Raw genomic sequence first — 15,789 nt, forward strand, 5'->3', positions numbered from 1 at the left:
ATTAATTATATTCTGGTAATCCGACCAATTGAACATATGTGGTGGTACTTAATGAATATGATGTCAGTTCGGTTGTCATCCGAGACATTCTCATCAATGATAAGATGACATTAATTCTACAGTGGAAAGTCTACATATTAGAGTTATCGGATTCACATGGAATTGTTGTTCAATTTAAATGTTTGAATATGAAATTATTTGTGATGGGATGAAATGTGATTTTAGCTTCTAAAATGTGAGATTTGGGTTTTCATAAGATAGGGCTCTGCTCAATCAGTGGCCGCCCCTATGAAGGGACATGGGCTATAAAACTTTTCAAACACACCCTCCTCTCCCTTCCTCTATAAGCCCTTGACGACAATATAACCTCATGTTCCGAGGATGTGGGGAAGACGGGTCCGATGTCAGAATGGTTCAGATGATAACTACAGAACGAAGCCAACATCAGTGTGAGCTTTGGTTGCGAATGGTATGAACTTTGAACTCTTATTCACTACAGAAGTGATACCTCCTGGCCGTTGAGTTAGCAATAGCCGCTGCAAACGAGGGTTAGGAAGGAACAGACAGAGTATCCCATCTATCACACAACAACATTACTACAACGTAGCCAATTGACAACCAGAGACATTCTTCAAAGGACAAAGGACTCGGTTGGACAACACGGCCTTCCATCTACCACCAATCTACCGAAGCGCAGCTCAGAGTAAATATTTATTGCATTTTCCTTTTCCAAATGGGCGGTAATTCAGAATGCATAAGACACTGTATTTCCGATAGCACAGCTTCGCCCTTTGTTCCTCAGTCTTCCCGCTCCTTCACTCAAACCCGGCCCCTTTTCTTTTGTGTAACAAGCTGTCATATCTGTTCCGCCCGCTAGGGACGTTTTCCTTTATGACGTAATTTGTAATCAGGTTATGATTTAATTATGTGTATGTGTAATTCTGTGTGATTAGTTAGGTATTTTGTAAATAAATAATTAAACCCAATTTTGTATTGCCGATTCAACTTGTTAGCCAGGGTTGGTGCAGATAACCAAGAATTTACAACTTTCAGATGAGACTGAATTAAGATGACGATTAATATTGACTGCTATTGATGTAAAATATTACTAGGTCTTTAAGAGTTTATTCGGAAGATAACAGCTCTATAAATATTATTTTGTGGTGCCCCGACTTTAGCTAATTACATTTACATGATTAGCTCAATCAGGTACTATTAATAAATATTATTAATATTATTTATAGAATAGCAAGTCATATCACTTAATCCAGCTTAGCCAAAGACACGACACTTGTAACTGCTTTATATGCCCTACAGTCAATTATGATTGCATATCTACTAACATTAAATATATAATTATTAATATGCGCCTACTGTACGATAGCTAGCAAATTATATAGCTAATTAACGTTAGCCTGCCTAGCTGGAACTTCTGAAGGAAAATTTACAATTTCCAAAACCTAACTAAACAAAAACATCATTACTTTTACGAGACGTGTTTGTGCCATCATGTGCATTAGTAGCACAATTTAACTTATTTTCATTCGTTTTTACACTTGTATATTGACTCCATATTGACATTGAGGTTTTAATTGTTGGCTGACTTTTCTTAGCGGATGTACAATTGTCACAAACTGAATTGTGGGGAGTTTCAGGCCCCGAAGTGAACACAATTGTACACTCGCAACCTCGACTAAAATCAAGGGCTGAGGGGCTTATGTTGCAAACTTCCCTTGTTTGGCTAATCATTTGGATTCCACCAAGGGCATAAGGCGAGGGTAAGTGGACGAGGGTGTGTCTTTTATGAGTTTGAACCGCAGCCCTGGTGTCTCCACACACACGGTCACATGACTAAAAGCAGCAAATGAACCACGTGCGCACATTAAAATACCAACCAAACGACACAAATATTGATAGACTCAAAAGAAAGACTATTCAGACTGTGCCAATTAATATAAACAAGCCATTGTAGGAGAACTATATCAGATTTGATTTCAGGAAAGGCTTAGAGCACCAGAGAAAATCTTATCCATTAGGAATCACATGTAACAGTAGCCCACATTCTGAGGGATAGTGACACTTAACATAGTACCACTACAGAGGCTGTGACTGAGCTCTCACCTTGTTCTTGAAGTAGACCTCGATGGGCATGAGGAACCCAGCGTAGCCCGACTCCTCCACTTTGTATGGTGGCTCCTTGCATACTGAAGAGACAACACAGGCACATCAGCCCCATACATTCAGTTGGATAACATCAATGGTCATTGCTAGAAGGCTAATGGGGAACTAGCTACAGCCTCCCTGGGAGAACCAGTCATTACAACCTAAAGCTTGTGGGAGCCACCATGGGCCGTAACCATAATGATCACCGCCATGGGCCGTAACCATAATGATCACCGCCATGGGCCGTAACCATAATAACCCTAAGCTTTACAGTGACTTAATGAGGTGAGATGTGCCTGGTCTGGAGAAGAGTAGTAGGCAATGCTCTATAGTAGTGGTTGACCGATTAATCGGCATGGCCGATTTTAAGTTTTATAACAATCTGTAAATCGGCATTTTGGAAGCCGATTATATTGCGTTCCGCGAGGAAACTGCGTGGCAGGCTGACCACCTGTTACGCGAGTGCAGCAAGGAGCCAAGGTAAGTTGCTAGCTAGCATTAAACTTATCTTCATATAATCATAGTTAACTACACATGGTTGATGATATTACTAGGCTAACTAGCTTGTCCTGTGTTGCATATAATCAATGCGGTGCCTGTTAATTTATCATTGAATCACAGCCTACTTCGCCAAACGGGGGATGATTTATCAAAAGCGCATTCGCGAAAATCGTTGCACGAATGTACCTAACCATAAATGCCTTTCTTAAAATCAATACACAGAAGTATATTTTTTTAAACATGCATATTTAGTTAAAAATAAATTAATGTTAGCAGGCAATATTAACTAGGGAAATTGTGTCACTCCTCTTGCGTTCATTGCACGCAGAGTCAGGGTATATGCAGCAGTTTGGGCCGCTTGGCTCGTTGCAAACTAATTTGCCAGAATTTTACATAATTATGACATAACATTGAAGGTTGTGCATGGTAACGGCAATATTTAGACATAGGGTGGCCGCCCGTTCGATAAAATACGGGACGGTTCTGTATTTCACTGAAAGAATAAACGTTTTGTTTTCGAAATGATCGTTTCCGGATTTGACCATATTAATGACCAATGGCTCGTATTTCTGTGATTATTATGTTATAAGTCTATGATTAAGTCTATGATTTGATAGAGCAGTCTGACTGAGCGATGGTAGGCGGCAGGAGGCTCGTAAGTGTTCATTCAAATTTTACTGCATTTGCCAGCAGTTCTTAGCAATGCTTGCTTCACAGCGCTGTTTATGACTTCAAGCCTATCAACTCCTGAGATTAGGCTTGCAATACTATAGTCCATAAAAGAACATCCAATTGTCAAAAGTATATGAAATACAAATGGTAGAGAGAGAAATAGTCGACGCGGCATAATTCCTATAATACCTAAAACTTCTTAACTGGGAATATTGAACCACCAGCTTTTATATGTTCTCATGTTCTGACCAAGGAACTTTAATGTTTTTACATGGCACATATTGTACTTTTACTTTCTTCTCCAACACTGTTTTTGCATTATTTAAAATCAAATTGAGCATGTTTCATTATTTATTTGAGAATAAATAGATTATTTATATATTATATTAAGTTAAAATAAGTATTCATTGCTCATTCAGTATTGCTGTAATTGTCATTATTACATATACACACACACAGTTGAAGTTGGAAGTTTACATGCACTTAGGTTGGAGTCATTAAAACTAGTTTTTCAACCACTCCACAAATTTCTTGTTAACAAACTATAGTTTTGGCAAGTCGGTTAGGCCATCTACTTTGTGCATGAGACAAGTAATTTTTCCAACAATTGTTTACAGACAGATTATTTAACTTGTAATTCACTGTATCACAATTCCATTGGGTCAGAAGTTCACACTAAATTGACTGTACCTTTAAACAGCTTAGAAAATTCCAGAAAATTATGTCATGGCTTTAGAAGCTTCTGATAGGCTAATTGACACCATTTGAGTCAATTGGAGGTGTACCTGTGGATGTATTTCAAGGCCTACCTTCAAACTTAGTGCCTCTTTGCTTGACATCATGGGAAAATCAAGAGAAATCAGCCAAGACCTGAGAAGAGAATTGTGGACCTCCACAAGTCTGGTTCACACAAATTTCAAAAGCCTGAAGGTACCACGTTCATCTGTACAAACAATAGTACGCAAGTATAAAAACCATGGGACCACGCAGCCGTCATACCTCTCAGGAAGAAGACGAGTCCTGTCTCCTAGTGATGAACGTACTTTGGTGCGAAAAGTGCAAATAAATCCCAGAACAACAGCAAAGGACCTTGTGAAGATGCTGGAGGAAACAGGTACAAACGTATCTATATCCACAGTAAAACAAGTCCTATATCGACATAACATGAAAGACCGCTCAACAAGGAAGAAGCCACTGCTCTGACACCACCATAAAAAAGCCAGACTACGGTTTGCAACTGCAGATGGGGACAAAGATCGTACTTTTTGGAGAAATGTCCTCTGGTCTGATGAAACAAAAATAAAACTGCTTGACCATAATGACCATCATTACGTTTTGAGGAAAAAGGGTGAGGCTTGCAAGCCGAAGAACACCATCCCAACAGTGAAGGACGGGGGTGGCAGCATCATGTTGTGGAGGTACTTTGCTGCAGGAGGGACATCACAAAATAAATGGCATCATGGGGAAGGGAAATTATGCAGATATATTCAAGCAACATCTCAAGACATCAGTCAGGAAGTTAAAGCGTGGTCGTAAATGGGTCTTCCAAATGGACAATGACCCCAAGCATACTTCCAAAGTTGTGGTAAAAAGGCTTAAGGACAACAAAGTCAAGTTATTGGAGTGGCCATCACAAAGCCCTGACCTCAATCCTATAGAAAAATTGTGGGCAGAACTGAAAAAGCTTGTGCGAGCAAGGAGGCCAACAAACCTGACTCAGTTACACCAGCTCTGTCAGGAGGAATGGGCCAAAAGTTCACCCAACTTATTGTGGGAAGCTTGTGGAAGGCTACCCAAAACATTTGACCCAAGTTTAAATTGTTTAAGGCAATTCTACCAAATACTAATTGAGTGTATGTAAACTTCTGACCCACTGGGAATGCGATGAAAGAAATAAAAGCTGAACTAAATCACTCTCTACTATTATTCTGACATTTCACATTCTTAAAATAAAGTGGTGATCCTAACTGACCTAAGACAGGGAATTTTTACTACGATTAAATGTCAGGAATTGTGAAAAACAGAGTTTAAATGTAGTTGGCTAAGGTGTATGTAAACTTCAACTGTATATATGAACATTTTGAGGAGGATTCACCTTTACAACGTTGTCTTGACATCCTCTCCTCAAAATTATAATATATGCAGTTGAAGTCGGAAGTTTACATACACCTTAGCCAAAATAATTGGTATCGGCGTTGAAAAATCATTTAAAAAAATAAAATGTAAATTAAAAACACATTTTTTTTCCTTTTTTTATAAAATCGGTCGACCTCTACTCTATAGGCCTTCTGTGTGTGTGCACATCACACTACCATAGAATAAATGTAACAGTATTGGTTAACACAAAGTTGTCAAGGTAAATCCTCTCTCCACTCCCCAAACAAAAACAAACAAAGTAATCACAGAACCAGTTTGAGGCAAGTTCATTTGTGTGTGTGTGCATGAGTATGCTTTGTCCAACCCACCTCTCTTGGGTTTGGGGAAGCTCTCATGTAGCCGGAAGACAACCTTCTCCACAAAGTGCTGTATGTCCCCAGTCTCAGGCCCTCGCACAAACACCATCCAGTCGTGGGTGAAGCCCTCCGAGGTCACCTTCTTCCTCAACTGGGCTCGGTGTCCTAGCTCCAGCTTCACCTGCACTGTGCACTGCAGACACAAGGTCAGACATACAGTGCCTTCAGAAAGTATTCCCACCCCTTCCCTTTTTCCACATTGATGTACGAGCCCCAATTTAGAACGGATTAAATTTTGATATTTTTTTGTCACTTGCCTACACACAATACCCCATAATGTTAAACTGGAATTATGTTAACTCAAAATTATTTTTTAAATTAAAAATGAAAAGCTGAAATGTCTTGAGTCAATAAGTAAGTATTCAACCCCTTTATTATGGCAAGTCTAAATAAATTCACGAGTCAAAATGTGCTTAACAAGTCACATAATAATTTGCATGGACTCACTGTGTGCAATAAGTGTTCAACATGATTTTTTGAATGACTAGCCTACCTCATCTCTGTATCCCACACACACAATTATCTGTAAGGTCCCTCAGTCGAGCAGTGAATTTCAAACAGATTCAACCACAAAGACCAGGGAGGTTTTCCAATGCATCGCAAAGAAGGGTACCTATTGGTAGATGGGTAAAAATAAAAAAGCAGACATTGAATATCCCTTTGAGCATGGTGTAGTTATTAGTTACACGTTGGTGTATCGTATTGACACCCAGTCACTACAAAGATACAGGTGTCCTTCCTAACTCAGTTGCTGGAGAGGAAGGACAATGGTGGCCAATGGTGACTTTAAAACCATTTTTGTTTTAAAGTTTAATGGCTGTAATAAAAGAAAACTGAGGATGGATCAAAAATATTGTAGTAACGCCACAATACTAACCTAATTGACAGAGTGAAAAGAAGGAAGTCTGTACTAGAGATCGACCAATTAATCGGAATGGCCGATTTAATTAGGGCCGATTTCAAGTTTTCATAACAATCGGTAATCTGCATTTTTGGGCGCCGATTATGGCCGATTACATTGCACTACACGAGGAGACTGCGTGGCAGGCTGACTACCTGTTATATGAGTGCAGCAAGGAGCAACGGTAAGGTGTTAGCTAGCATTAAACGTATCTTGTCAAAAACAATCAATCTTAACATAATCACAAGTTAACTACACATGGTTGTAGATATTACTAGTTTATCTAGCTTGTCCGGCGTTGCATATAATCGATGCGGTGCCTGTTAATTTATCATTGAATCACGGCCTACTTCGCCAAACAGGTGATTTAACAAGCGCATTTGCGGGGAAAAAAGCACTATCGTAGCACCAAAGTGTCCCTAATCATAAACATCAACACCGTTCTTAAAATCAATACACAAGTATATATTTTTAAACCTGTATATTTTGTTAATATTGCCTGCTAACATTAATTTATTTTAACTAGGGAAATTGTGTCACTTCTCTTGCATTCTGTGCAACAGAGTCAGAGCATATGCAGCAGTTTGGGCCGCCTGTCTCGTTGAACTGTGAAGACCATTTCTTCCTAACAAAGACAGCCAACTTCGCCAAATGGGGGATGATTTAACAAAAGCGCATTTGTGAAAAAAGCACAATCGATACAAGAATGTACCTAACTATAAATACACAGAAGTATATTTTATTTAAACCTGCATATTTAGTTAAAAGAAATTCATGTTAGCAGGCAATACTAAACTAGGGAAATTGTGTCACTTCTCTTGCGTTCATTGCACGCAGAGTTAGGGTATATGCAGCAATTTGGTCCGCCTGGCTCATTGCGAACTAATTTGCCAGAAATCTCGTAAGCATTCATTCAAACAGCACTTTACTGCGTTTGCCAGCAGCTCTTCACAATGCTTCAAGCATTGCGCTGTTTATGAATTCAAGCCTATCAACTCCCGAGATTAGGCTGGCAATACCAAAGTACCTATTAGAACACCCAATAGTCAAAAGGTATATGAAATACAAATAGAGAGAAATAGTCCTGTAATAACTACAACCTAAAACGTCTTACCCGGGAATATTGAAAACTCATGTTAAAAGGAACCACCAGCTTTCATATGTTCTCATGTTCTGAGCAGGGAACTTAAACGTTAGCTTTTTTACATGGCACTTTTACTTTCTTCTCCAACACTTTTGTGTTTGCATTATTTAAACAAAATTGAACATGTTTCATTACTTACTTGAGGCTGAATTGATTTTATTGATGTATTATATTTAGTTAAAATAAGTGTTCATTGTGCTTTCAGTATTGTTGTAATTGTCATTATTACAAATATATATATTTAAAAATCGGATGATTCGTCGGTATCGGCTTTTTTTGGTCCTCCAATAATCGGTATATGTATTGAAAAATCATAAATCGGTCGACCTCTAGTCTGTACAGAATGCAAATATTCCCAAAACATGCATCCTGTTTGTAACAAGGCACTAAAGTAATACTTCAAAAAATGTGGCAAAGCAATTCACTTTTTGTCCTGAATACAAAGTGCAATGTTTAGGGCAAATCCAATACAACACATTACTGAGTACCAAGCATAGTGGTGGCTGCTGTTATGGGTATGTTTGTAAATGGTAAAGACTGGGAAGTATTTCAGGATAGCAAAGAAACGGAATGGAGCTAAGCACAGGCAAAATGCTAGAGGAAAACCTGGTTCAGTCTGCATTCCACTAGACACTGGGAGATTAAGTCACCTTTCAGCAGGACAATAACCTAAAACACAAGGCCAAATCTATATTGGAGTTGCTTACCAAGAAGACAGTGAATGTTCTGAGGTGGCCAAGATAGTGTTAACTTCAATCTGCTTGAAAATCTATGGTAAGACTTGAAAATGGTTGTCTAGCAATGACCAACAACCAATTTGACAGAACTTGAGGAATTATGAAAATTTTAAAAAAATGGGCAAATATTGTACAATCCAGGTGTGCAAAGCTCTTTGAGACTTACCCAGAAACTCACAGCTGTAATTTGCTGCCAAAGTTTAATCTAACATGTCTTGACTCGGGGGTGTGAATACTAATGTAAATTAGATCTTTTTGTTTTTAATTTTCAATAAATTTGCTGAAATGTCTAAAAACATGTTTTCACTTTGTCAATATGGGGTATTGTGTTTAGATGGATGAGGAAATGTTTATCAATTTTTAATTCAGGCTGTAACAACCAAATTGTGGAATAAGTTTCTGAAGGCAGTGTAGCAAAGAAAAACTTCTTTTTTTAAAATCTTTTTTAAAATTTATTTCACCTTTATTTAACCAGGTAGGCTAGTTGAGAACAAGTTCTCATTTACAACTGCGACCTGGACAAGATAAAGCAAAGCAGTGCAACACAAACAGAGTTACAAATAGAACAAACATACAGTCAATAATACAATAGATAAAATTCTATATACAGTGTGTGCAAATGATGTGGCAGTGGTTAGAGCGTTAGACTAGTAACCGGAAGGTTGCAAGTTCAAACCCCCGAGCTGACAAGGTACAAATCTGTCATTCTGCCCCTGAACAGGCAGTTAACCCCCTGTTGCTAGGCCGTCATTGAAAATAAGAATTTGTTCTTAACTGACTTGCCTAGTAAAAGGTTAAAAAAAAAGGGCTATGTACAGGTGCAGTGATCTGTGAGCTGCTCTGACAGCTGGTGCTTAAAGCTAGTGAGGGAGATAGGAGTCCAGGTTCAGTGATTTTTGCAGTTCGTTCCAGAGATCTGGAAGGAAAGGCGGAATTGACTTTGGGGGTGACTAGTGAAATATACCTGCTGGAGTGCGTGCTACGGGTGGGTGCTGCGATGGTGACCAGCGAGCAGAGATAATACCTAGCAAAGACTTATAGATGACCTGGAGCCAGTGGGTTAGGCGACGAATATGATGCCAGGGCCAGCCAACGAGAGCATACAGGTTGCAATGGTGAGTAGTACATGGGGCTTTGGTGACAAAACGGATGACACTGTGATAGCAAACTGGATGCAGTCTGAGTAGAGCATTGGGGGCTATTTTGTACATTACAGATGGGCTATGTACAGGTGCAGTGATCTGCTCTGACTTCGCCGAAGTGAAGGATCGGTAGGATACCCTCGTAAAACGGACTGTTTGGCAGCATGAGTGAAGGATGCTTTGTTGCGGAATAGGAAGACGATTCTAAATTTAAGTTTGGATTGGAGATGCTTAATGCGCCTAGGTATTTGTAGTTGTCCACAAATTCTAAGTTAAAACCGTCCAGAGTAGTGATGCTGGACGGGCGGGCAGGTATCGGTTGAAGAGCATGCACTTAGTTTTACTTGCATTTAAGCAATTTTGTCAGGACAAGACGCTAGAATATGCATATAATTGACAGCTTAGGATAGAAAACACTAAAGTTTCCAAAACTGTAAAAATATTGTCTGTGAGTATAACAGAACTGATATTGCAGGCGAAAGCCTGAGAAAAATCCAATCAGGAAGGGACTCTTATTTAGAAAGCTCTGCGTTCCTATTGAGCGGTGAATGAGATATCAACCAGATTTCTTTTTATATGGCTTCCCTAATGTGTCTAGTGTCACAATACATAGTTTCAGGCTTTTATTTTGAAAAATGAGTCAGTGGTCAGCTGGAGTCTCTCAGAGTGTTTTGTGCGTAAGAGACAAATGCGGCCATTGTTTCTCTCTTTCCTACTAAGAAGCCACCTGTCCCAGTTGATATATTATCGAATAGATAATGTTTGTCGATATTATGGAGCTAATTTGGAATATTTTTCGGCGTTCTCGTGACCGCAATTTCCAGTCGAATTCTCAGCCAAACGTGAAGAACTTTAGGCTACAAAAACAGGAACATTTGCTATCTAACTGGGAGTCTTGTGAGTGAAAACATCCGAAGCTCAAAGGTAAACGATTTAATTTGATTGCTTTTCTGATTTGTGACCAGGTTGCCTGCTGCTAACTAGGCATAATGCTAGGCTATCGATAAACTTACACAAATGCTTGTCTTGCTTTGGCTGTAAAGCATATTTTCAAAATCTGAGATGACAGGGTGATTAACAAAAGGCTAAGCTGTGTTTCAATATATTTCACTTGTGATTTCATGAATATTTTCGAGTAATATTTATGTCCGTTGCGTTATGCTAATTAGTGTCAGTTGATGGCAACACTCCCGGATCCGGGATGGGTAGGTTTTAACAGTGTCCAAAGAAGGTCCAGAAGTATAAAGAATGGTGTCGTCTACGTAGAGGTGGATCAAAGCATCACCAGCAGCAAGAGCGACATCATTGATGTATACAGAGAAAAGAGTTGGCCTGATGATTGAACCCTGTGGCACCCCATAGAGACTGCCAGAGGTCAGGACAACAGGCCCTCCGATTTGACACACTGAACTCTGAGAAGTAGTTGGTGAACCAGGCAAGGCAGTCATTTGAGGAACCAAGGCTGTTGAGTCTGCCGATAAGAATGTGGTGATTGCCAGTGTCGAAAACCTTGGCCAGGTCGATGAATACAGCTGCACAGTATTGTCTCTTATCGATGGCGGTTATGATATAGTTTAGGAACTTGAGCGTGGCTGAGGTGCACCCATTACCAGCTCGGAAACCAGATTGCATAGCAGAGAAGGTACGGTGGGATTCAAAATGTTTGGTGATCTGTTTGTTAACTTGGCTTTCAAACACCATAGTAAGGCAGGGTAGGAAAGATTTTGGGTCTAGAGTGTCTCCCCCTTTGAAGAGGGGGATGACCGCAGCAGCTTTCCAATCTTTGGAGATCTCAGACAATACGAAAGACAGGTTGATCAGACTAGTAATAGGGGTTACAACAATGGCGGTGGACAATGTTATTAAGAGAGGGTCCAGATTTTCTAGGCCGGCTGATTTGTAGGGGTCCAGATTCTGCAGCTCTTTCAGAATATCAGCTATCTGGATTTGGGTGAAGGAGAAATGGGGAGGCTTGGGCAAGTTGCCGTGGGCGGTGCATGGCTGTTGCCCGGGGTTGGGGCAGTCAGGTGGAAAGCATGGCCAGCCGTAGAAAAATGCTTATTGAAATTCTCAATTATCGCGGATTTATCGCTGGTGACAGTGTTTCCTAGCCTCAGTGCAGTGGGCAGCTGGGAGGAGGTGCTCTTATTCTCCATGGACTTTAGTGTCCCAAAACTTGAGTTTGTGCTACAGGATGCACATTTCTGTTTGAAAAAGCAAGCCTTTGCTTTCCTAACTACCTGTGTATATTGGTTCCTAACGTCCCTGAAAAGTTGCATATCACAGGGGCTATTCAATGCTAATGCAGTATGCCACAGGATGTTTTTGTACTGGTCAAGGGCAGTCAGGTCTGGAGTGAACTAAGGGCTATATCTGCTCCTGGTTCAACATTTTTTGAATGGGGCATGTTTATTTAAGATGGTGAGGAAAGCACTTTTAAAGAATAACCAGGCATCCTCTGACGGAATGAGGTGAATATCCTTCCAGGATACCCGGGCCAGGTTGATTAGAAAGGCCTGCTCGCTCGCTGAAGTGTTTCAGGGAGAGTTTGACAGTGATGAGGGGTAGTAGTTTGACCGCAGACAACGGACGCAGACAATGAGGCAGTTATCGCGGAGATCCTGGTTGAAGACAGCAGCGGTGTATTTGGAGAGCAGGTTGGTCAGGATGATATCCATGAGGGTGCCCGTGTTTACGAATTTGGGTTGTACCTGGTAGGTTCATTGATAATTTCTGTGAGATTGAGGGCATCAAGTTTAGATTGTAGGATGGCCGGGGTGTTAAGCATGTCCCTGTTTAGGTCATCTAACATCTTGAGTTGTTAGATGGGGGCAATCAGTTCACATATGGTGTCCAGGGCACAGATGGGGGCAGAAGGTGGTCTATAGCAAGCAGCAACGGTGAGAGACTTGTTTCTGGAAAGGTGTATTTTTTTAAAGTAGAAGCTCAAATTGTTTGGGCACTGACATGGATAGTATGACAGAGCTCTGCAGGCTCTCTCTGCAGTAGATTGCAACACCGCCCCCTTTGGCCGTTCTATCTTGTCGGAAAATGTTATAGTTAGGGATGGAAATTTCAGGATTTTTGGTGGTCTTCCTAAGCTAGGATTCAGACACGGCTAGGACATCCGGGTTGGCAGAGGGTGCCAAGGCAGTGAATAAAACAAACTTAGAGAGGAGGCTTCTAATGTTAACATGCATGACACCAAGGCTTTTACGGTTACAGAAGTCAACAAATGAGAGCGCCTGGGGAATGGAGCTAGGCACTGCAGGGCTTGGATTAGAGGAAGAGAGGACGAGAGAGACATTAACCAAGAGTGGCCACTCGGATAGCAGCTAGCTAGCTGCGATGGTCCAGGTGAAAAGGTTCAGAGCTTGTGGTAGGAATCCAGAGATATGGTGAAAAATAAGTCAGATTTGCTCTGGTTTGAGTCTCACTGTGCAGACTGGCGAGAGTTGTCCGGGCTAATGGTAGCTGATGACTGCTAGCAGTGGCTAGCTGACTACTAGCTAGTTAAACTGGCTAGCTACTGTTGGGGGTTCCGGTTCAAAAGTAAGGAAAATAGCAGATCCATACCACATTGGTTGAGGCAGATTGCAGGAGAGTATGTTGAAGTTGAGGTTAAGAAAAATATATGCAAAGATATTTTTTTTAAAGACGTACACGGGTCACAAGACGAGGACAAAAGATGTCTGACTGCTACGCCATCTTGGTTATCGCATCTAAAATTCAGCACAGGTTGTTTCTTTCTGACCATTTTATTGATCACAGTAAGTTACTTAATTGTTACCCACAAATTATATGACAGAGTAAAAACAGCTGCATTGGACTTTCAAAAAAAGGAAAATAATTCTATACTACAATTTCAAAAAGTTTGTTGTTCTGAGATGACAGACTACATGCTGCAGTGACCAGGACAGCTACTAAAAAGGAATTTGGGGGCAGAAAAGGCACTTTATGTCCATGCCTGAAGAATGTGGGGATTTGGCCCCTTCTTTCCACAGTGCCCATGAGCTGTGACTCAGTGGAGAGATTAGGGGACAGGATTGAGATGAGCTGGTCTGGCACTCAGCCTCACACACCCCCTCCCTGGCGTCTCGCCCAGCCATTCTGTGGCGGTAATGCCCTTTAACTCCAGACACTACCACACCCTGGGTCAGTGCAGCAGCCATGGAGCCCCTCCACATCAACCAACCAGCTCCCCAGGATCACTGGCCATCACCAAATACAGCTAAGAGACAACCCGCAATTCATACACTGACCCTCACAGATCAGAGATCATAACAAAATTGGTCTGAGATGGTTGACATTGACAAAGACTCAAGGAAAAAGACAAGAGCACCGTTACCCTGATGCTTATGCAATAAAGATACTAGATTCATAACAACAAACAAACAAAATCACAGAGGCAGAATGACATTCCATAATTTAATTTGGTTTACTTCCCACTTCCCAGCAAGAACAAGATAACAAAAAACATTCAGCCGCCATCACTGTGGCAAGTGAACCCCCCTAGGAAATGAACTCCTTGGCAGACAAGCAGGCTCTTACAACAATGAATCCACACGTGCCATGAAAATAACATGACAAAGGAAAAATAATCTTAAAGTCTCCTTTGATGAGGCACACAGACAATGAAAACAGACTACTCCATCAACAGAACAGACACACCTGCAGAACTTTGAGCTCTGTATGGGTGGACAGGCCCCACCAGACACCACAGCCCTTACAGAGATCATACTCTAGTCTACTCCAATTACAAAGCATACAACTATCCCACCACTATCTGGTTTGAACATGACCATCTCTGGTGTATTATTGTGAATTTAACTGTGATTTTGATAATTACACAAATCGTACAATGACAGAACACAGACATTATGATGCACAACAACATTTCCTGAAATAAGGAATGTAGCCAGAGGGCAGTTTTAGCAAAACCAAATAATTGTAGTCTAGATTTCAGACAACTTGAAATGCACAAAAATACAATGACTTTCTTAGATGTTTCATGGTTGTTGATGGATAGTTTCATATATTTTTTGTCACTATGGGTAATCAGGCTAAAAATATGAGTCCTTGTCACGGAATTCCATTCTTCAAAGGGGTAACACCGGACAGTGACATGTTCACACAAGTTCATGCCATGAGTCACTGACTTTGATATGGAAATAGAGTTTGCATTCTCATGATCAGAATGTTTTCAAACTCCTACCTAGAGTAACAGCGGAATTACTGACATGATATTTTGAAAAAATAAGATGGACTGCTAAGGTCTGTCAATGGACAACGATGTGGACATAGTTCATGGTCGTTCTTTCATGTTTTCACCCAACCAACCACAGTATACAGCTAGCTGTTACACACGCAATCTACGATTTTCAAATATCTTCATTTTTGCATAATCTTTGCCTTTAAACTGGCGATGTGATTCCCGCTTTTCAATTCCTCGCCGCTAGATACACACCCCTCCACCCAGACCTGGAAAGATCAATCCTTTCCACCGGTGCCTAGTAGCGAAGGGCCGCGCGAGCGTCCCTAACAGGTAGTAGCTCGAGCTAAATTAGGTTACGAACCGGGTAAGGAGTAAGTATGTCTTACTTTCACAATATATTATACCATAATACACAAGCAAGCAAGAAATCCCTTTGTATGCCCGTCTGATTGTGTGGCTAGCTAGCAATGCTGAGTGAGGCTAACGTTAGCCAGCTCGCTATGTCAAATAAAGATGTATGCGAGTGTGGCTAGCTAGCAAAGCGCGTGAGCCAACTATGAGTTCGATTAGCAGGATTTTTTTGAGCACCAGGCATTAATTTCTGTCCCGGGCGCAGCCTTCTAGCATTCTTTCGGTTAAAAGTTCAGGATTCACGAGGGGACGTAAAAGTCACTTTACCTGATTCTCCATGATTCTGTGGCTTCAGTGATTGTTCTATTTATTTACAGCGGCGTTTCGCGATAGGTTGTTCCCTGCACCTCATTGTGTGTCAAATTCAGCCTAAAACCGGAAGCCAGACAG

At 40.8% G+C, this 15,789-nt stretch overlaps 1 protein-coding gene across 2 annotated transcripts in view; it reads right to left on the reverse strand.

Annotated features, from left to right (window-relative positions):
• LOC112250935 (protein ENL) overlaps positions 1–15,789 on the reverse strand; it is a 28,259-nt gene extending 12,470 nt beyond the window's left edge. Inside the window, exons 1-3 of one of the 2 annotated variants that reach the window (XM_042322128.1) lie at positions 15,667–15,789; positions 5,802–5,982; positions 2,122–2,204 (exon numbers count right to left, since the gene is read on the reverse strand). In XM_042322128.1, the coding sequence (XP_042178062.1) occupies positions 2,122–2,204; positions 5,802–5,982; positions 15,667–15,678 (276 nt within the window). In that variant the 5' untranslated portion in view covers positions 15,679–15,789. The remainder of the gene's footprint in view (positions 1–2,121; positions 2,205–5,801; positions 5,983–15,666) is intronic. The other variant, XM_042322127.1, reaches the window with a different exon arrangement.

This window comes from Oncorhynchus tshawytscha, linkage group LG05 (genome assembly GCF_018296145.1).
Source record: "Oncorhynchus tshawytscha isolate Ot180627B linkage group LG05, Otsh_v2.0, whole genome shotgun sequence".
Lineage (NCBI taxonomy): Eukaryota > Metazoa > Chordata > Actinopteri > Salmoniformes > Salmonidae > Oncorhynchus > Oncorhynchus tshawytscha.